At 52.6% G+C, this 21,664-nt stretch overlaps 1 protein-coding gene across 1 annotated transcript; it reads right to left on the bottom strand.

The window, feature by feature from the left end:
- Positions 1 to 120: 120 nt before the first annotated feature.
- PKM (pyruvate kinase M1/2) lies at positions 121 to 20,751 on the bottom strand. Its single transcript, XM_042803788.1, is given in 12 exon segments — positions 121 to 901; positions 1,385 to 1,566; positions 3,799 to 3,965; positions 8,211 to 8,363; positions 9,475 to 9,625; positions 10,278 to 10,548; positions 11,332 to 11,436; positions 11,439 to 11,517; positions 11,726 to 11,857; positions 14,618 to 14,709; positions 15,093 to 15,262; positions 20,644 to 20,751. Coding segments are annotated over 11 exon segments (1,590 nt in total). The 5' UTR covers positions 15,244 to 15,262; positions 20,644 to 20,751; the 3' UTR covers positions 121 to 794.
- Between the last annotated feature and the right edge of the window lie 913 nt (positions 20,752 to 21,664).

Genomic DNA, 21,664 nt, shown 5'->3' with positions numbered 1-21,664 from the left:
CGGGTGGCAGCAGGGAGGGAGCCGCTGTCCCCCCAGGTCCACCCCCTCCACGGGGGGACACGCCCCCCAGACACACACCCCTCCCACCCCCCGCTTCCCAAGGAGTGGGGCAGGCCGGCGGGTGCTTCAGCTTCTCTTTATTGATGGAGAGTTGTGCTCTACCGCCCCCGGGGGGGGGGGGGGGGTGCAGGGGGGATGTGCGTGGAAACACGACTAACACAAGAGACAACGCCGCGAGGGGAGCACGGGAAGCTCTGAGCACGGAGGTGGAACCAACCCCCTTCCGCTACCCCCCACCCCTGAAAACAAAACGGGTGTAGAGGGGGCTGGAGGCACCCAGGGTTTGGTCTGTGGGGAAGTGGGGGGGGACAGGGACGGGGCAGGGTGTGGGTGCAGGGAGGGGGACAGGGGAACCCTCACCTCTCCCCTTCCCCCCAAAACTGGGCAGGGAAAGGGACGCTGCACCCCCTGAGGACAGTCACTAGGAGAGAGTCCCAGCAGCACACGGGAACCCCCGACGTCGACACCAGCGGGGCAGGACTCTGCTCTAGGGAAAGGTTTTTAGAAAAACTAAACACTTCAAGTATATATATATGTAGGGTTTTTTTTTTTTTTTTTAGTGATTTAAGGTCTCTTTCCCCCTGCTGCTGCACTGGGTGGTGTTTAGCAACCTACATCCGCTCTAGGGACAAGGACAACAGCGCAAGTGCCGGCTGGTCTAAGGCGAGGGGAGGGGGGAGCAGGAGGGGGTGGGGGAGGGGAAGGGGGGGTGCTGCCGTTTGGGGGTCGGTCCTTCAGGGCACCGGCACCACCCGCATGGTGTTGGTGTAGCCGGAGCCGGGGCGCCAGCCCGTCAGCACGATGACCAGGTCGCCGCTCTTGAAGAAGCCTCGCGCTTTGCCTAGGAGAGAAGAGAGGGAGGTGTGGCTCGTCACCCACCCAGGGTGGTGGGGGGGGAGGTTGGTGGCCAGACCCCGGCGTTCCTGCTGCCCACCCAGCTCGGACCCCGCGCCCGGGCTCCTCTGCGACACAGAGCTGGAGGTTCAACTTGGAGAGGGGCTGGAGAAGGGAGTCGCCCCGCTCCGGGCTTCTTGGAGTGACGAGCGCCAAGCACTTCTCACCTTAAACCCAACCTGTTTTTTTTTTTTTTGCTGGTACCTGTTTTAAGGCAGCTGTGACAAACCCGCTGTCCCACTTCCCCATCGGGTGCGGTTGTGCTGATGCAACCACCGTCCCCCATTTCCCAAGCGGGCGCCATTACCCCACAGGCAGCCGGTTCCTCTCCCTTTGCCACAAGTAACCCCCCCCCCCCCAAAAAACACCATTTGAGGGGCTCGGGACTGCTGCGTCCCACCCCGAGCGAGACTGGAGTGGTGTCACTCACCAACATTCATGCCCAGGTTCACGCGGAGGTCCACGTCCTCCGCCCAGGCGTCGTGGGCCGGCTCTTTGCACAGGACGGGGAAGATGCCGCGGTAGAGGTGGGCCTGGCGCGCCGTCTGGTCGTTACGGGTCACGGCGATGATGGGAGCCCGCGGGCGGTACCGCGACACCAGGTGGGCTGACCTAGGAGGAAACCAGACACGGGGGGGGGGGGGGTGAAGCACCGGGCGTTACAAGTACAGCCGCCCGAGGACGCCCGTGTACAGCCAAAGGGAGCACAAGCAGCGGCGTGGTTTGCCTGTCACCCGAGGGGGGGGGGGGGGGTGTGCTCCACAGAACCCCCGGAGGGACACCGAGGACGACCGCGGGAGATACTGGCAAGAGCCAAGCTCACCAAGGAGCTTGATGCTCTGCTGAATTCCCAGTTAGGCAACTGGGCGGACCACCACCACAGGCCGTCCCTGGGCGACAGTCCCTACTCCAGTCTCATGGTGAAAATCACCTCGACTCCGAGTTTAGGAAGTGCCATCTCTGTTTTGGGCCCGAAAACAAGCCTGGATTTGTCTTCTGTTGCTACGTTAAGGTGGCGAGGTGCCATCTATTCCAGCCTCTGCAAGCAGTCCTCGGCATCTCAATGGGGGCCCTGCAAGTTCCCTCTGTTCCGAGAGGAGCTCCCGGTTTGTGGGGTGGAACGAGCCCGCTCCAACAGCGCTACCCAGAGCTCGCCAAGGGGGAAGCCATTGGCCTCCCAGCCACGTTCACCTGCCGAAGGCAGCAACCAGGCCAGCTCCTCCGCACAGAGCTCTGCTCTTGTGCCCAACGGGAAGAAAATGCAACCAAGGCCAAAATTTATAGTGGGAGGTTGGGCACAGAGTCCTTAAAATGCCTTAAAAATAGCAAGCAGCACACCCTGGGGGGGACTATGGCTTCCCTTTCCCTGGGCACTGCTTACAGAGGGCATCTGCAAATAAATGGAGATTAAAACTGCAAGGCCACGGTGTTACAGCTCCATCTTTCCAATGAGCACGCCAGTATCTCCACTAGCTTTTGCAGCCTCCTTTAGTGGAGCCAAGCTCAGCAATATTCAAAGATTGCTGCTTGAAGCAGGCAGTAGCAGTCTGCTCGAAGCACCCAAACACACGTGCCAGCTCTCAGACAATCCTTTCCACGCTGTCCAAGAAGCCTCCTGGTAGCTCTAGGAGATCCAGGTACTCAAAGGCTGTAACAGAATCCACAGCTAAAAATATTCAAATATCAGAGTTCAAATCTCTTTAAAAAGGTCAAGTGTAAGACTGGAACCTTTTGCAAAGAAACATTAGAAGCACAAGGGTATCCAGAAACTCAGTGCTTAGAGTCACTCCTCATCTCTGCAGAAAGTGGCTGCTCCGAATCATTTTAAGCTGTAAATTTAGGTGAAGGTTTCACCGATGGTCCAAATCTTCAGGTAGACCGTGCCCAGCACATACCACATCACGGCTACTGCACTATTTCTTTGGTCTGAATCCAGTGTAAGAAATTCAGATTTTCTTCCAGAAAGCAGTCTGAGACTTATGGTCGGACGTGCTTTGCGAGCGGGCAGCCTAGTTCCTCTAGATGGAAAAGCTGATCAGCAAGGCTTCAGCTCCACTTTCCACAACTGGAAGAGTGAGTCTCTACTCGGCAGTTGTCACCGTCGCTGGACAGAAATCCAAAACTAGATAGTTCCAGCACGTCTGCATGGCTCTCTCACCTGCAGCCAAGGCACCGAGCTCACCTGAGAACGTAGGCAGCACTTGGCTGCTGGGTGCCTGCCAGATGCCTGCCTGTTCAGCGAGATTACTCGCAGGCAGGCCTCTCTATGAGGAAATTTCCAGCGCCTGCCGTTTCCCTGCCTAACAGTTCCAGGCTAAGCAGTCCCTCTTCGCCTCTTGGGCTTAGGCAAGCAGGGCTGATGCCTGAAAGGTTCAGCAAGGGGCCAGTCATTTGGCTGCTACTAGGAAAAGCCAAGGCCTTAATTCAAAAACAACAACAAGATTCTGCATCCACTGAACTTCTACCTTACACTGTTAAATCAAGGATTTCTTGCCAAGGAGTTTGAATCGAAGCTGCAACACTTATTTTCCCTTGACTCTTCCAGCCAGTGCTGCTGGCAGGGATGCCATTCGCAGCAGCGAGGGGAGGCAGGGCCGGGTCGCGGTGCCACGCTGGCAGAGGCAGGCTGAGGAAGTCGCAGGTTACGTATGTGCAGATGTTCGAGATGTCTGCCCATCTCCCGAGGAACCAGCACTGCAGGCAGGCAGCCTGGGCTCTCAGTCGCTGCCAAAACCCGGGCTTCACCGTTACAGCTCTAGTCTTTCCGAGCCAGCTTTTTGCGAGTCTCCTTCCCCCACCCTGTCACGAAGTGGGCTTGACCTGAAGGAACCTGGCACCTCCTACCTTCCAGACTTGGTGAGGACAATAATGGCCCCGCTGCAGCACTTGAAGGACGCTTCCACAGCGCCAACAGCGGCAGCCTCCGTGGGATCACAGTTCAGGGAAGTCAGACGACGCAGTTCCTCAAACAACTGCCTGTGAAAGATGGCGGCTTCGGCCTCCCGGGCAATCTATAAGAGCAACACGCGTTCGGGAAGACAACACTCACATCAGTCGCTCGGGGCAACACAGGGTAAGGCCAAGTGCTCTGCCAGCAAGGTGTCACACAGATACCGTCAGCTTGTGGCATTAAGAGTTACCAATTAGCAAGTCCAGATTGAGTTCAACACACCGGGGTGACGGCCGCAACACTCAGCCACCCAACAGCACAGCCTTCTGGAGGCACCATTCCCTTCTCAAGGTTTCTGTTCCAAACTGGTGGTACCTGGTGAGTCACCTCGCCTTGCGAGCCCACGCTCGGGTGACATTCATGCCGACTGCCAGGCGCTCTCACTCTGCTTCTGCCTACCTGGAGTCCCTCCCTGCCACAGAGAAGTCAACTCAGACTGCAGTGGTTATTGCAAGGCTGATACCGTAGCAGCGAGCCGCTTGCTAAATATCTGCAGTGTTAGGACGGAGCGTGTTTGAACTCACGGTAAGAACTGGCATCAAGCCCCCTCTCTGAGCCCTACCTGCCAGACTCGGTCAGAACTATCAGGGCTGGAGCTAAGCACTTAAAAGAGGCCTCCACTGCGCCTACTGCCATGGCATCGGCAGGGTCCCTGTTGTTAACATTGAGGCGGAAAATTTCTTCGAAGAGCTGACGGTGAAACATTGCAGCCTCAGCCTCACGAGCGATCTGCAGGCCCGAGTAAGAGGGAAGGAGGAGAAAAGGAGTAAAGAAAAGAAGGAAAGATATACCAGAGTAACATGAAATCATGTCGAGTTGCTTAATTGTCATAGTAATGCATGCAAGAGGATATGAAAGGTCAGGTTGTGAAACTCTTTGGCTCTCAGGCTGTGAATTTGTTGAATGCAATTCAGCGTAAGGTGCCACAGCCACGGCGGCCGGTCCACCGCGCCATTTAACTGGCGGGCCCTGGCACTGGGCAGGCAGTTTGAAGGTGGCATTCTCGCTCTGTTTTGGAGTCCCTTCAGAGCAGCCAAATGCAGATTGCTTTTCAAGGACCACAGTGAACCAGCTCAGTCAGGCTGCACTCTGTCCCTGCTGCTTATTGCTTACTTGAGACACTCCCATGCCACCTTCCTGCCTCCGGCTCCCCAAGAGGCAATCGCTGTAGCTCTGTGTTCCCCCTCCATACCCTCCCAGCGCCACACAGCACTGCTAAAACGGTCTTCACGGAGCCAACATGCAAGCAATGCACTTTCAATGTCGCCCCTGAAGTTGGGAGACTGTCTCTCGCCGCTTCATTTGATTTAGTTTAACCTGAGAGCCAATGAAGTTTCACCTCCAAGTGCTGTACCGACATCCCTTTCGGTAATAGAGAACTAAATAAGAACAAGTCTTCCTTATAGGGTTGTCACAATGGGTATTTTGGGGTGTTTGTACCGTGCCAGACGTGGACAGACGAGAGCTGCAGAAGCACAGCTAAGGGCTTTCTGTTCAGGCTAAGCATTTGCAACAAGTTCAGTAACCTATTCATCCCAGTACGCTGGGAATCACTCCCATTTAAAGACAATTCTCACCTCGGAAGGCTGCATTCGCCCTTGACAACCCGATAAAGAAGGCTTGCAGAGACTACAAAGGCATGCAAAGGTTGATCATCTTTCCAAGGACAACTTCATTCAGTTACTCCAGAAAGTGAGCAGACACAACACAAAGCACGATGAGTTGATGTTTAAGCAGAGACTGAAGTGCCCTTATAGTGAAAGCTTTGTAGTTAGACCCCTTCCAAATAAGAATTTTGCTACTCCAGTGTTAATGAATTATTTTATGTGGTGCTAGGAATTATCCCTCTTCCAGGGATATTGGTTTAAGCCAAAGTAGTTAAGTACCTTATGTCTAAAAGTAACAGGACAGATGTAACAAGCCAGAACAGCACTCCAGTGCCAACTCTGGTCCTAAAGCAGTTTGGTTACTGCTGGCTTTATGCTTCCCGTTAGATAAAATGGAAGCATCCGCCTCAAAACACTTACTCCAAACACAAGAACTGATAGGCAGGCACTTTATCCTCAGCTCCTGGTCCAAAGGCAGGCAGCTCTGCGTAACACACAGCGTGAACCTGAGTTTAGAGAGAAGCCTGCACTCCCCCAGTTGTAAGAGAATAAGCATATGCACGTGCCTGTTTTGACAGTGGAAGGGCACAGCAATTCTTAGTGCCGTGTCACAGCCAGCTTTATTCACACGGAAACAGCAGGAGGGTTTCCAGAAGGTACACAGGTGGAGGTGGGAGAAAGGAAAACCGAGCGGCTAGTTAAACCTTGGGCCTGTTAGACAGCATGGCCAGGGCAGCATCTGAAGGCAACTGTAGATCATGGACTGGAATTGGAAGGAAGCGTACTCCCACGAGCAGGAAACAGCCTGCCCAGTGTTTGGAAGCTTGCTACAGAACCCGAGGCACGTGGCATTTTTGTCAGAGAGATGCCAGCTACCCAAGAGCAAGCCCCTTTCTACAAGGCTAGCTGGAAAGGGATCGCTAAGCGAAACCACTGCAGAGTCCTGGCAAAGCTGCTGGGACAGGCCGGGGAGAGACAGGTCAAATCTCAGAGATGTGCAAGGATGCCACACAGCACAGCCCCTGCTCGTTCTCAGCGTGCCAGCCTGTGTTTGCTGTCTGCACCTCACTGCAGAGGGAGCTTTAACTGGAATACTGCTGTAGCAGCACTGGATAAACAAATATATAAACCCAAACTGATACCAGTTTCGAGCCAGGGAATGCATGCAGGAGCCACTCTTTACCAGAGGTAAGGTGCCCTCTCCCTGTTATAACCACTTGGCCGCTTCAGATGGAATTATTCAACTGCTCTCAGACATAAATATTCAGCTGCTCTGGCCATGCTGCAGATTTTCAGACCATAGTTATTCAGGGCATTATCGCTGGGCAAGGCTTCTCTCCACTAACATCAAGTGAATCAGCTCAGATCCTGACTGTAGAAGGACATGCTCCTACCACCACAGAGTTGGCACCTTGCTGCCTGTGCCACGTTACATTAAATAAAGTGAATCTGTATTTTGCTCCTCTGCACAGAGGGTTAAAACCTTCAGTGTTTCTCCAGGGGCCTGGCAGAGTGAACACCACACGATTCCCAGGCCCGCAGGAAGAAGGAACCATCTATCATGCACGCAGCATGCAACGGATCCTGAGCTCAGGCTACAGGTACAATACAACCTGCCTAATTCTAAGAATTAATGCCAGAATGGAAACCCTGCTGTAAGGTTTGCTGCAGCAAGTTTCCAACTCTTGGCAGAAAGTCAGCCCTCACGATTCAGGGAATGAAAACGGAGGAAGAACCTTTTAAGTGCACCGTTAGCGTTCAGCCTGCAAACCAGCAGTCACTGCCCAGTAACCATTAAGTCATATTTGCCATGTGCAAAAAACACCACTCCGTATTGACCAGATAAAGGTAGGAGATATTTACATAATGCACTGCAAACAAACATTAGCTGAGTTGATTAATCTATATAACCTGAATTGCAAATAAAACTGGTGAGAGTTAAAACTGCCGAGTTATCACTGGTATGATTCACAGCACTGGTAACTGGGGAGAAGCAACACTTGTAGGTACTTGGCATCAGGCTTTTTATCAGCTGAAACACGAGCTGGGTGAACTCGAAGCAGAGCAGAGGTTTCTGGCAGTTCAGGCATGTAAAAATATGGTGCTGTCAGTACTCGTGCAACAAACACCCCCAACATCAAGCGCATCAGGTGCTCAATGCAACAGCGCTGTAAATCAGACTCACAAGCCTCCCCCGCCCCACCCCCCACGGAGGAGTCAGTTGAATCCTTTCTTTATTATCTAGAGATAAACTGCTTAAGCAGCTCCTTGACCTTGGAGAAGTTTAAGTCATTTAATATGCCAAAAGGAATAAGGCATTTTGAGAAACTCATACCAAAGGAACAGCAAAAAGCCCTTTAGGCTGGCCTAAAAATAAATTAATATAAGAAATCTGCAGTTTTAGATTTCGGAGCACGGCAGAGCAGTTCCCAGCTCCGCCTGACAATAGTTTGGAGCACACGAAGAGGTTTTCAGGAGGACCGTGCTAGGTAAAGCAACACCCACAGCGGGAGGGTGAACAAAGAAACGGCTACTTTGGACTGCTAGGTGCTGCCACCTAGCACCGGACACGTTCTCATCTTGAGGTGCCTGGCTGGGGGGGGAAGGCGCAGGGCAACAGAGCACTGTGACCTTCCCCCCCCCACCACCCCCCCGGGGCCTGCTCCCCCCCCCCCCCCCGGAGCGAAGGCCGCACTCACCGCGTGCTGCATGCGCACAGCCTCCAGCGGGTAGTCTCCCTTGGCAGTCTCTCCGGAGAGCATGATGCAGTCTGCTCCGTCCAGGACGGCATTAGCAACGTCGCTGCCCTCAGCGCGGGTCGGGCGAGGTTTCTTGATCATGCTTTCCAGCATCTGGAAAAGAACGAGTTCAAAGAAATCAGAACACCGCAGAAGGAGCCGGCTGCTTTTTCACTAGCGCTTTTCAATGTATTTAAACATAGGGCAGAAGACGGGATGCAGCCTAAGGACTCTGGGAGAAGTTTTCCTGTGGGTACAGGACAGGGGGGCTGGTCCCTAACCAGCTTTGAATTCAAGCACCTACCAGCAGGAAAACCAACCCACTTCATTTTGTACCTCTTCTCCATTTACCCCTTTTTCCAGGGAGATTATACCCACACAGCAGCCCAGACTCCAACTTTCCAATTTAACTTCCCATGACAGGGCTTGGTCCAAGGAACTCGGAGCTCTTCAGAGAAGGGTAATGTGTTAAGACATCTTTATGGAAAGCTCAGCTCCCCAGCTCTCCCCCCTCGCTGCAGCTCACCGCAGGGCAAACATCACTCATTTCCTCATGAAGCACCGCCTGAGGCGGCATTTCAGTAGCAGTACAGAAAGAGGAAGGAGCATATATGCCACTGCAAACCCAGAACTTTGTCTGATGACTACTGTCTAGAGCCAGTTTTCGCTTCCACAGTCTGTGCATAGAGAAAGCACAGCCAGGAAGCCAGTCCTCCCAGTGCCTGAGGACTGTCCACACATGAGCCTTACTGGAACCCGTGAAGCTGAGCAGTGGCTCTCCCTCTATTACTAGCAGCTCCTAGAATAAGGAGATGGACCTTTTACTCAGTTCCTTCTGATGCTGCAGTGTGGGCGCATCTTGAAAGATACCTGGGAACCTTAGCAAGTCTTCTCCATTAGACACAGATGTGCTGCTACAAGACGCCAAGGCAAAGCATAAGCTTTTTTTTTTTCCCCCCAGAATTTGTTTAGTCAGCCCAAAAGGCTCACACTGCACGAAGTTTTGAGGGGTATAAAACCTTCAGCAGCCACACAGGAAGTCCTGTAGCCTTACTGGGGAAGATCTAAACATATCTTTAAGGCAGCACCTCACGATGAGCTATTCAGCTATGAACAACACCTCCTTGCACCTCACTCTAGCCAATGCCATTAAGCCGGGACAGCTCCCGACGTTCACACCCTGCCAGGCTCTGGTGGTTACGTGTTGGCTTTGGGGTTCCAGTACCTGAGTGGCACAGATGATGGGCTTGCCAGCCCTGTTGCAGCGCCCAATCATCATCTTCTGGGCAAGGAAGACTTTTTCAGCGGGGATCTCGATTCCCAGGTCACCACGGGCCACCATAATGCCATCGCTGGCCTCCATGATCTCATCAAACCTGACAGCAAGAGAAGAGGTTTGTTATCCCACTTGTTCTGCAAAGCACCTTCCGCCTGTTCTGTCCTCCCTCTCTGAAAGAGAGCATTTCTCTCAAGCTACGTTGTCGGCACACGGCCTTTCCAGTACCGTTTCGGTATCCTCTAACACCAAGGTAGGAGGAAATAAAACAAGACCAAGTCATGGCACATATAAAGTGCTATATAAAGCTCTCTGAAGCTATCCAAAAACAGTTCGAGAGGAGCGCGAATTGATCCAAGATATTTTAGTGTGATAGTTTGTCACAGACATGGTGATTCCCATACATTAGCTCGCTGATTTGCATCCAGAACAGCGAGTTTGCTCAAGTCTGAACTCACACTCACTACAAAGCCTATCGCAGATTGTTCAGGGATGCGGGGAGGCTGTGACACTGTCCCCACGAGCTCAGGACGTGTGACAGTTACACAACCCACTGCTTCTACCACAGCTCCATCAAGTCCCACGTGCACAGCGTTAAGCGACAGCCTGCATTACCACCCTGTTACACGGACTAGTAAGTTTGCTGCTGCTGGCAAGCCACAGACCAGGAGCCCTGACTACAGCGTGAAGGGGCTGTGCTCCTCTGTTGATCCAGGGTGACAGAGCTGCAGTGCCACCCCTGCAGAGCTCACCTGCGCACACCCTCGTGGTTCTCAATCTTGCTGATGATCTTGATGTTCTTTCCCTTTTCCCCTAGCACCTTCCTGACAGCGTGGACATCAGCAGCTTTGCGGATGAAGGAAGCAAACACCATATCCACGTTCTGCTCCACACCGAATTTGAGGTCCTGAATGTCCTTTTCAGAGACCGCAGGCAGGTCGACTGCAGCGCCAGGCAGGTTCACCCCCTTCTTGCTGCCGAGCATGCCACCGTTCTCTATCTCTGTCATGACATAGTCCTTCCCTGAAAACACAAGTGTTCCCACGGTTAGTGTTTACCGGCAAGCTCCCCGCTGCCAGCTCCCACACCACCTCCCTGCCTGGGAACAGCAGCGCTGACAGCGACCGCACACGATAAAAAGCACATCGCCGCTCTTTTCAGAGGATTTATGTAACACACAAGCTTGCAATTTACCCGTGGGAGCACAACAGTCGGGTTTAAAACCACTTCTGCGCTGCTCTTGTAGAAGACACCGTTTGTTTGTGCAGGAGATTGGGACTGCCTCCCCCCAGAAAAGCTACCACGTTGTGCTTCTGCACACAGGAGCCCTGTATATACCAAACTGAGCACCCCAAAAGCCTCGCCTCGACCTCCTGGGATTAGAGGCAATGCCTCCAGGCTAAAGCAGTCTAGGCACCACTATGAAGGCAGAATCATGGAACTAACCTTGCCAGTTAAAGCTACTTCTGTCTCTAACCACAAAACTCAGGGTTTATGCTGTAAAACTAGTTAATTCCCGCATTAAAAATATGAATTACCCTGGGTAAAGTATGAACTAGCTAAACAGGCTTTGATCATGAGCACTGGTATGTCGCTACTACACATTCACCTACGAAGAGGCGTTTTAGATGACAGTCTAGTGAAATCCAGCTGAAGTTAGCTTTTGGAAACTTGCTACACTTGAAGTAGAGAATGTTTTGCTCTAAGTCTCGCTACAGCATTAAGAACTCCTTTCTTTAATACATAACTAGAAGCTAAAAAACTGTTACTGGAGGGAAATCAAACAGGCATAGCTGGAATACCCACCTTTCTCCTTAACCAGCAAGGAAATCAGACCGTCATCCACATAGATTTTGCTGCCTATTTCTACAACCTTGGTGAGATTCTTGTAGTCCACCCACAGCACATTTCATCGCAGTTCTCCATGAAGGCATCGTCCAGGGTGACTTTGAGTGGTGCACCTTTCTTGAGCTCCACTTCTGCGGTGCCACTCTACGTGACAAAACATGTATTTCAGCAAAACCAGTAAAAATCAGCACGAAACCACCTCCCAGCTTGCAGCAGTTCATCCCCATTTTTGGTAGCTGGCTCATTACCTTGAGAAGTTTTTTGTCTGAAAATGGCCACAGGCGTAACATGATACCTACTCACACACTGAAAAAAATGGGAGAAAAAAAAAAAAAAAAAAAGAGCAACTCACTCCCTTAATGAGTCCAGTTCTGATTTCAGGTCCCTTGGTATCCAGTGCAATAGCCACAGGTCTGTAGGTGATGGGATCAGAGGCAAAGCTCTCTGTAGCTTCTCGCACATTCTTGATTGTTCCCTCATGATACTGACAAGGAAAAAGAAAGGGAAACATTCAGCCCATTTCTACTTCACTGCTTTTTAATAAGGTCACTACGCACCCCAAATGCTGCCCAAGCTGACAGCTCTGCTCTCACATTACGCCCAATTTCAGTTCTAGCTTGAGAATTTAATTCAGACAGAGCTTCCAGAAAAGCAGAGCGTGAGGATACAAGGGCCTTCCCTGCACGGAAGTGGAGTCTGGCAGTTATCCGGCTGGGCCTCCAGTGCCCCCCGTTCCAATCCCAGAAGGACAACTCAAGGAGACAGCCCAGGTGCTTGGCTGAAGTGATTTTGTATCGGGACATACACCTGCAGTTTGAAGATGGCCCACTGACCAACAGGCCTTTAGGAAGAGTGCTTCCGAAAGCTTTGCCGAACACCTGCCTATTCAACATGGCCGAGCACCGGCAGCCGGACAGTTATGTGTGTGGAAAGACTCCTGAATGCCAGAATGTCACAGCAAAGCAGCTGCCACACACGGCTGTCCTCCTCCTCCCTTCAGAGCACGGAGAGGCAGATGCCGTTCTCTGCACTGCCGACTCCCCCACAGACTTGACCCCTCTTATCGGTCGCTCCGGCGGGCAGATGGGTAAGCTTTTTTTATAACTCTTTGGTTTAAATTTCCCCTAAAGATAAAGGATTTGCTAAGAGGACATTATCCATTTAAGTGTTTACATTTTCTTTCAAGAGCCAAAAACAATCGCACTCGGAAGTTCAGGACTCCAACACCACACACCCAGCTTCCAAACTTTCACGGGTGCGAGAGCATTTTGCTAACGCTGCCAGCTTCAGGAGACAGCTCCGTGGAGAAGCTCCGTCCCAACTACCTCGAATGAGCTTCAAATGACCAGCAGATCAGTTTACTTTACTTGCTTAAACAACATTAAGAGATAACCTCGACTGCATGTTGTGTAACACTTGACAGACTTTGATAGATAAAAAAATACCCTTTCCCCTCCAGTGCTGTCTGACCTGACTCACCTGGAAACACGCGGCTCCCCCCACCCGCCTCGGCATGAGCCCTGCACACCGACTTCGGGACAAAAAATCCAGTGCCAGGAAGGTGGGGCCCGAAAAAGCTGTGCTAAAGTTCACATGTGTGCCCTCAGCCAGAGAGACGCTGCAACTGCTAACTCTTTAGAGCGGGGAAAATGGTTTATTGATTGAGTGTGAAAGTTGAGAATGAAAAGGCCCCGACCCTTCCATGCACTGCAAACTAGATGGATGCAGTACAGAAAACCTGTCTGAACGGTGCTATTGCATTTATCTGGTCCCAGTCACCTGGGATTTTTCCTTCTTAGTTTGATAGTGAGGACTAACTGGCTCCTAGGGAGTCTGACTTCCCGAAGTTACATACGCAGAACAGGAACGCAGGCAGAGCTGGAAGCGAAAGCAATTTTTTTTCTTCTATATAAAAGGGTGGCAGCCAGGTGCTAAAGCACCTGTGTTAAAGTTGAAGCCCTGTTAAATGCTTGGAGAGTGGACACAAGAACCTAAGTGCTTGCGACAGATGAAAACTCTGGGGCTTCACTGGGAACTGGAGTGTTTGGGAGGAGGAGCCAGGATGGGCATAAAACTTAAGGCTGGCTACGTCTGACAGTCACACTCAACAGATGACAGAAAGACCAGTCTCTGCTGTAATCTAACCTCAGGGAATGTGCAATTAGACCTCACCCAAAGCAGAAAGCCACAGTCCCTGTCCTTGACCTCAGCTAACAAGTCCGCAAACCACAGCAGAAGCTCCGTTGGGCAGTAACAGTGTGAAAATTCCCAGTTCTAGCCTGGCCACCAAGTCCCTGGCGAGCCACCCGACTCAAGAGCCACCCAGCTGCCAGATTTGACTGCTGAGAGGCAGCTATTCCACACTACCCTTTCTTCAGGCAGATTCTGCTAACTGCAGCCTAGGCACCAACACCAGCCCAGGGTGTTTAGTCAAGGTCTGATGGTTGTCCACAGTTAAACATCAGACCTTTTGATTCTGACAGTGCCCTGTGGCCTTTAAAGGCCATGAGGGTGAGAGGCCAAGCTGTTACGCACCGCGAGGCTCACGGTTCAGTAAGTAAAGCCACCTACAGCTGCTACTGGCTACTGTCTGACATTTTGAAAGCTGGAGGGCAGCCAGGGTGAAAAAACTCAGCAGGAAGGGTCAGGGTGGCATTCTAGGCCACCTGGAATGGGATCCTCAGCTCCTCCAGTATTGCTGAGGTTCTCATCTATTTATATCAAGAAGGGCTTGTCTGCCATGAACTGTGTTCACTTCAATCGCTCCTTGCAAAACTCCCAGAAACAAAAAAAGAAGCAAGACAAGCAACTGATAGTTGTGTACTCCTGCAGAGGTTCACAGCAAAACGGGGACAAACGTTCTCAGCTTCTGCTATAACCGAGAAGCAGCAGCTTTGTACAGGGAACGGCAGGATGCGAGGAAGAACTGAAGGATTTCAGGGCAAGTTGTTGGCACACAAGCGTCAAATATCAGTTACCTGGCTCCCTGGTACAGAGAGGGGTGTGGAGCCAACTTGAACTGCTTACAAAATGGCTCAGAAAGCGCACTTAAATGTTATCAGCAATTACACAGGCTGAATATGTACAACCAGCATGCTTTCCTCAAAAGCAGGGCTAAGTTTCACCTTCCCACACCAAGGCTGGTCTAGACTAAGCCGGATTTCTCTCTTCCGTGGGAAACGCGGTCAGCAGACACACACACACGGCCTGGTTGAGGCCCTATCAGCTCAGACCCCACCCTTACCTCGTGGGTGCCGTGAGAGAAGTTGAGGCGGGCAACATTCATTCCAGATTTAATCATTTCCTTCAGCTTCTCCACTGAGCGGGAGGCTGGGCCTAAGAGGAAGAAACAGTTTGAATATTAACTTTGTAAAAACAATGAGATAACTCACACATGCCAGGCTGTTTCACGTGGAAGAAGGGCATAATGGATACAGACTTGCTCGGTGCTGAAGCAGCTCATCTCTACAGCAGCAGAGACTGTTTTAACTTGCTTTGTGGAATGCAGCAGAACCTAGGCAGTTCTGATTCCACCGGCCACTGGATTCCCTCCTGGCAATAACACGGGTTAGACAGACATGGGAAAGTCATGTTCTTTCAACACACAAGTTCAGCTCTGGCAAGGGATGAAAGCTGAAGCCTCCTCACGATTTCCCTAATGAGTTTCAGCAACAGAGGGGTTCGCAGCTGCAATTCCCTCATATCTAGGAATCGCCTACCGATGGTGCAGATGATGCCGGTGTTTCTCGCAATGGTCGGCTCCGAGTCGATGTCCAAGCGGCACATGTGCTCCAGGAAGGTGTCTGCCATGGCAGCGTGCAGCTGCTGGGTCTGGATGAAAGCAGTCCCTGCATCGTGGTGCTTCGACATCGTTGCAGTAATCTTCTGTCTACAAGAGAAGCAAGCGGTGCCAGGTTTAGGAATCACCCAGACTTGCTCGTCAAGCAGAGACACCAACACACCCACGTGATGAATATGGAGGTAACAAGAAAGCTGCTACTGGGTCAAACTATCTTTATGTTCCTACTTGAGTCTTAGATACAGGCAAGACACACTTCTATTTTCATGTCATCCCCCACGTACACCACCCAAAGCTCACCTGCCTTCTATGCAGATGTTCCCTTCATAGCTTCTCTTCATTGCCAGTCTTCCCTTGGAGCTACACAACGCAACAAAATTCAAGCACTTGAGTGCACAGGCAGAGATTCTGCCTCCTCCCTCCCAGCTCTCGAGTCATTTCTCCTACAGGCCTTGACTGCGTTTGCCATCGCAACTGGGGACCGGGGCAGCTCGGCGCTAGCGCGACTGCAGATACGCTCCTACGCGGGCAACCTTCTCCTGCGAAGCACCTAATCACAGCAAAGTCCACCTGAGCTTAAACCCGTCCTTCGAGGCTGTAGTTGATTAAACACACCACCTTGGCAGAACACATGTAAAAGACCAAAGACTTCTTTAATATGCTCAAGGTGCCTCTTCAAACTGCAGGTGCTGTGGGTCTCCCCCATCCTCTGCATTCTCCCTCATCCAGGGCAGCAGAAAACCACCACAAGGTTTAAAACTGGTTACTTTTCTTTCAAAGTTTGGATAAAAAAACCTCTCTGAACTAAGGCTGCTTGCTTCTACAGGACTAGAGCATCCCCACAACAGCAGGAACAGACTGCAATCCGGAGAGGAAGCTGAACTGAAGCTTAACTGTCCACTGGGATGGGAGGACACTCATTTCCCAGCAGTGCTGGTGCCCCCAGGCATTTCTCACTGCGCACCTCAGGCCGCACTGCAATAATTTTCTCAAGTACCAGTGGCGGCTAAAAGCCATTTGTCCTCTTCCACCCACCCAGGCTAGATTGTCAGCATTCAAAAAGCCTCCAGTAAAAGTGATATAAGCTAATGGCTACGGGAACGGGCAGATCACTAGTTTGGACTTCAAGTATGGTTTGACTTCAAACTTCATCCCCTGGGCACGCAGGGGATATTCAAAGCAGGCTGCTTTTTCAGCATAAGCTGCTTTCACTTTTAAAATGTGGCGCTCCTAGAAACACAGGACTGCTGCTCAGCTAAAGGCAGGGATAGAGCAGGGGTTTTGTTCTGCCTGCCCCAAGAAGACAAAAAAAAAAAAAAACCCCACACACACAAAACCCCCCACAATAAATTGCAAAATGGTGTTAGCTGCATGCACCAGCTAGCTCAGTGTATTCAGCTTTGAAACAGAGGCACTAATAAACCCGAAAGCTTTGTCAAAGCGAGCAGGGCTGCCCGGAATGAAGAAATATGCCTCTAAGGAAGAGGCAGGGAGCTCCCCTGCCAGCCCACCATGTGCCTGCCCAGTGCCGCAGAGGCCCTGCTCGCGCCCATGCTCCTCCTCTCAGACACTTCTGCTCCACAGACCTTCCCCACGTACGTGCAGATCGTGCAGAGCCTCTCGCAGGCAGCCCTGACTCACCATCGCCTCGCTCCCATGAGGCATAAACGAATCAGGCCAGCGAAAACCATAATTTGTCCTGGCAAAGTCTCCTTTCCCTCAGCCCTGCCAGAAGCTGCTGATTCACCGGAGCCAGTACAACAAGGTCTGCCCACATAAAAAGCCCAACAAAGTCCCATTATCATAGGAAAACCCGCTGGTCAGACCTGAAACATTGTGTTTTAGCCCTCTAACACTTGCTGCTGCATCCTCTGACACCTGCAGGGCAGCGCCAGCTTCTCTAGATGCCAAAAAAAATATAAGTCTTTGCTGGGAAATTGCCTCCACAAACACGGGTGAGCAGGTCTGTGCAGTTTCTGGGAATGAGAGGAATATGAAATAACGGGATCCCGAGATGGAAGCTGCACCCAGAACATGACTTGGAAGTTTTTAAATATAGGCAGATGAGTTCTCTCTATCTCACGGAAATCCCCCACCCACTCAAGTCATGTGCAAATATAATTTTAAACCCCCTGAAGTCTTAATAAATACATAAAGGAAAGTTAAGGTCCCAGACCTTCACAAGATTTTTCCAGCAGTTCAGTGAGCTCAGAAAAATTAATCAGAGACACCGTGACCTTGTCCAGGGGGGAGAGCAGAAACGCAGCAGCCAAAAAGTATCCCAAACACCCAACTGCCCAAAGCACCCTGCCCCCGCTACCAACAAGCTTCACTTTTCAGTACTTCCTCCTGCCTCCCATTACCATGTATTTACAAAGCATCAACTGAATTCTACTGGAAGGACCAGTCTTACAAATGTAAGAGGAATGTCTGGCATTTCCCACTACTCCAGAGTTGCTTTTATAAAACAATCAGAGGAGCAAGGGCTTCCAGGACACCTGAAGACACAGAGCACTCAGTTTCGGCTGAGCAAGGAAAGGGGGGGGGGGGGGGATAAGCAATAGCCCACAAAGCCTGAATGTTTCCAGCACTGAATAAATCTGAATTCCTTCCTCAAGAAATAACGATTAAGTTCCCAAATTTATTACTTGGGCTGCCTGTGCTTCGGGCAGGGCATCCAGAAGATGTCTGGTATTCCCCAGCTCCTGACTATTCTAGAAAGAGCCCTTTGAGGTCAGGACAACCGGTTTTTCAGTATTGAGGTGACTAACTCTAGCCAACTCATCCTGCAGTTGGCCGAAACCCTAAATCCACAGCACCTCTGGATCTGCCCTCCGGGAGGGAGAAAAAAAGAGGCAGGAGCAATCCCCACCCTGGGCCAAGTCTTTGCTGTTATCCATGAGGAAGGGAAGTGAAAACTGCAGAGGCCTTGAAGGGACAATCCCCAGGCAGCAGGGGTGTTAACCACCGCCATGCCAGACAAAGATGTTTTACTGCCTGTAAAAGTTGCAGACAGGCAGCTGGGGAGGGCTCAGGGTAGTTGACGATTCAGATTTTATTGCTCAGCCTCACTTACACAACCTCACTGACGCTCCAGAACAAGGCTGCTCATGCCCAGTGCCCCTGGCCAGAGGCAGAAATAATTTTGAGTTAGAACTTATATCGGAGAAGTGCAGGGTTACGAAACCAGCCAGGACTTCGGATTCCCAAAAAAAGCCTAGAAAAACATCAGCTTTATTCATTCCAGAAGCTAAAGGCACTCAACAACAAAAAAATCCAGCTCTGCGGCAAACACAGGCTGTCATCCCCCTCTTCCAGAGAAGGAGGACAACACGTTCTTCCCTGGGCGGCCGTTGCAGGCGTCGCGCCGTTACGCAAGCCCAAGATGGCCACCCCAAAATGCCACCTCTTTTCTGCAAAGCTGTCCGGGCCCCAGAGGCCACCACCTGCTCCTGGCTGGCGTATGCTCCCCCCGGGCAGCAAGCCACAGCTCTGCGGGAAAACCAACATCTCCGTTTTTTTGGCAAATGGGTTATGGGAGGGCCGGGAAGGTCAGGCCAGCACACAGGGAGATAGCGGCGCTTTCCCGGTGTGCTGATGGATTAGCCCAACCTGCCCTCCCTGGAGGGCAAAAGCGTACAGGAGGCTTAAAAAAAAAAAAAAATAAAATAAATTAAAAAAAAAAAAAACACAACTAAGGGAAAGCATCAGATATTTGGCGACAAAAAAAAAAAAGACTTATCTGGAGGGGATTTGTAGTGTGGGCACACCTACTGACTGAACCTTGCAACATGATGCTCTGAGAGAAGACAAGGAGCCTTTCAGCCTGGCCCCACACCAGCAGAAACCACCTAGGTGCCTTTGAGGAAACTGTAAAAAAACCCCTTTCTTACATTTGAAAAGTTTTGGGGTTGGTTGTTGGGGTTTTTTTTTTTGTTTTTTTTTTTTTTTTTTTACATTTAAATAGAACTCCAGGTAGAAGTATAGATCCCTCTGCAGCATCCCCAGCTGCGGGCGGCAGGGCCGTGGTACTGCAGCCCCATTCCCTACGTGCCATCCATCACCCTGCACAGCAGCTCAGCACCGTCTGCCCCGGGGAGGGGGGAGATAAAAGCCAAGCACGTGGTCGGGCCAGCCTGGGAAACGCTTTGTTTCTACCAAATTAAGTTATCAAGTCGGTGCGTGGAAATGGAATTAAGGCCCGTGTCGGATCACTCCACTAGATTACGGTTTTCATAAAACGTATGGCTTTGGGTGGGTAAAGAAGTAGGAAGGGAAAAAAAAAAAAAAAAAAAAAAAAAAAAAAAAAGCAGGCTGCTCGAGCAAGGGGCTGGGAGCAGTGGCCCAGCCTCTGTGAGCTCCTTGGTTAGTGAAAGCGAAGTTTCTCGGAAGGGTTTCAGAGGCAAGAGTCCCGCTTCAGACACGTGGCTCGCAGAGGAGAGGCCTGCCATAACCTGGTGATGGCTCTGAAAAGGAGCTGGCAGCATCAGTGAGCCACCAGGCCACCGAACTCCTCTAAACTAACCCGAATTCTGCTTTATAAATGGGATGTCGGGCATCAAATTATGTGCTTAAGACTGATTTTTTTTTTTTTTTTTTTAATTAAGCACTCCTGGTTTCACAACAAGCCCTCGAGTTTCCCTGGAGGTATCCGGTAACCAAAAACCTCTTTGTCATCCAACCTTGATGCCAAAGTCACGATGAGCAGCAGCGCTTCACAGGAGCGGGAAGCAGACAGTAAGTTAAGACATTAACATCACAAAAACCTCCGCAAAACACTGATTTCTGTTAACCTGGGCCTCCCGGATAACTACTTGCCTTATCGGAACAAAGCAGGTTTTTAGAGATTGCCAGTCTACTTTTATTAATCTGAAGAGACAGTCGGGAGGCTGCAATTGTCTGCCGACAAAAGCACTATTCATGCCCTGCTAGTCCTGCAAAGAGGGTTTAAACACGTTTCAAAGGTTTTCACAGTTCAAGGGACCGTCCAAATCAATCGGATGTGTTTAGGCAGGCATAATTACGGGAGAAGATTAATTCAGAAGGGGCCTTCTCTTCCTGGGGCGGGGGGGGGGGGGGGGGGGGAGGTGTGTGGGAATAAAGAGGTTGCAGGATTCCGCCGAGTTTAGCGAGCCGTGCGCTGATTTAAGCTGATGCCCTTCAGAGCACGAGGCGGGGGGGGAAGGGAGCGGCGAAGAGCTTCGCTCCGTCTCCATCTGACTCATCCTCCCGGAGGACATCCTCCGGCCCAGCCCCAGCAATCAGGAAACGGGGCGACATGTTGCAACCGGGGTTCCGTGTTACCGGAGAGAGGGCCACGCTTCCCCCCCCACCCCCCCCACCCCCCTCACGGACCGACACCCCACCCCCCGCCTCCTCCTCCCTCAGCCCCCCCCCCCCCCCGCCCGTTAACCGCCGCCTAAGGGAGACCCTCGCCGGTGATGGCGGCGAGCACCGCCGCCCGCCGTTACCTGTCGCTGCTGCTACCGCTACCGCCGCCGCCCAACGTGAGCCCCAGCCCGTCCCCTCCGAGAGCCGCCGCTGCTCTGCGCGCCGCCCCGCCGCCCCGCCAAGGTGATCCCGGCCGGCCGCAGCACCGCCCCCCTCGCGCCTCACCCCCCCCCCGGCGGATCCCTCCGCCGCTCGCCCTGCCAAGGGGAGGGGGGGAAGAAAGGAGGCGGGGCACCGGGACTCCTTTCCCCGGCGGACGCACAAGGCGCGCGAAGGTGATGTGACGCGAACCCCGCCCCTCACAACGCCCCCGCCGGCCAATGGGGCGGCGGCGCAACCGCCGCGCACGCGACCGGAGGGTGGCCACCGCCTTTAAACGATCCGCGCCCCGCCTCGCCCCTCTTAAAGGCGCCGCGCCTCGTTCCGCTCTTCTTAAAGGCGCCGCGCCTCCCTCAAACTCCCTACACCCACCCAACCGCTCTGGGGCGCTGGTGGGCCCCAGGGGTCGACCCCCCCCCCCCCGCTTCCCGAGGAGGGCGGTGGCGCTGGGCGTTCTTGGGGGTGTTGGAGGGTCCTGAGCCTTAAACTCACACCCCTGGGGGTTTTGGGGAGCAAAGATGGACTCTCTGCAGCGGGCGTGTGGGCGACGCTGTTCTGGGGACACGGGGGGGGCACCCTGCTGGGAGCGCGTGCCAGCGATGTGGGGACCCAACACGGGGCCGTGGGCCCGGGGCGCGGGGCACCCGTCACGGCTGCTCCGCGCCGGGACCGTGGGGACACGGGGGACACGGCGCTGGCGCAGGGAGCTGCCATGCAGGCCGCGTGCCGGGCTGCGGGGACACCGTGCGGGCCGTGTGGGGACCCAGGGTGTGTGTCCCCCCCCCCGTGCTGGGGCCACGGGGGCTCTGCTGTGCTGGGGACACTGGGGACCCTGCCCTGGGCTGCGGGGACACCGTGTGGGGACCCAAGGTGGCCGCCCTGTGCCAGGGCCACGGGGACACCGTACTGGGGCCCCTGTACTGGGCTGTGAGGACACTGGGG

This window comes from Tyto alba, unplaced genomic scaffold (assembly GCF_018691265.1).
Source record: "Tyto alba isolate M040663 unplaced genomic scaffold, T.alba_DEE_v4.0 Super-Scaffold_41, whole genome shotgun sequence".
Classification (NCBI taxonomy): Eukaryota; Metazoa; Chordata; class Aves; order Strigiformes; family Tytonidae; genus Tyto; species Tyto alba.
Note: the sequence above shows the minus strand (reverse complement) of the source record. Positions and strands in the feature narration are given on the sequence as shown.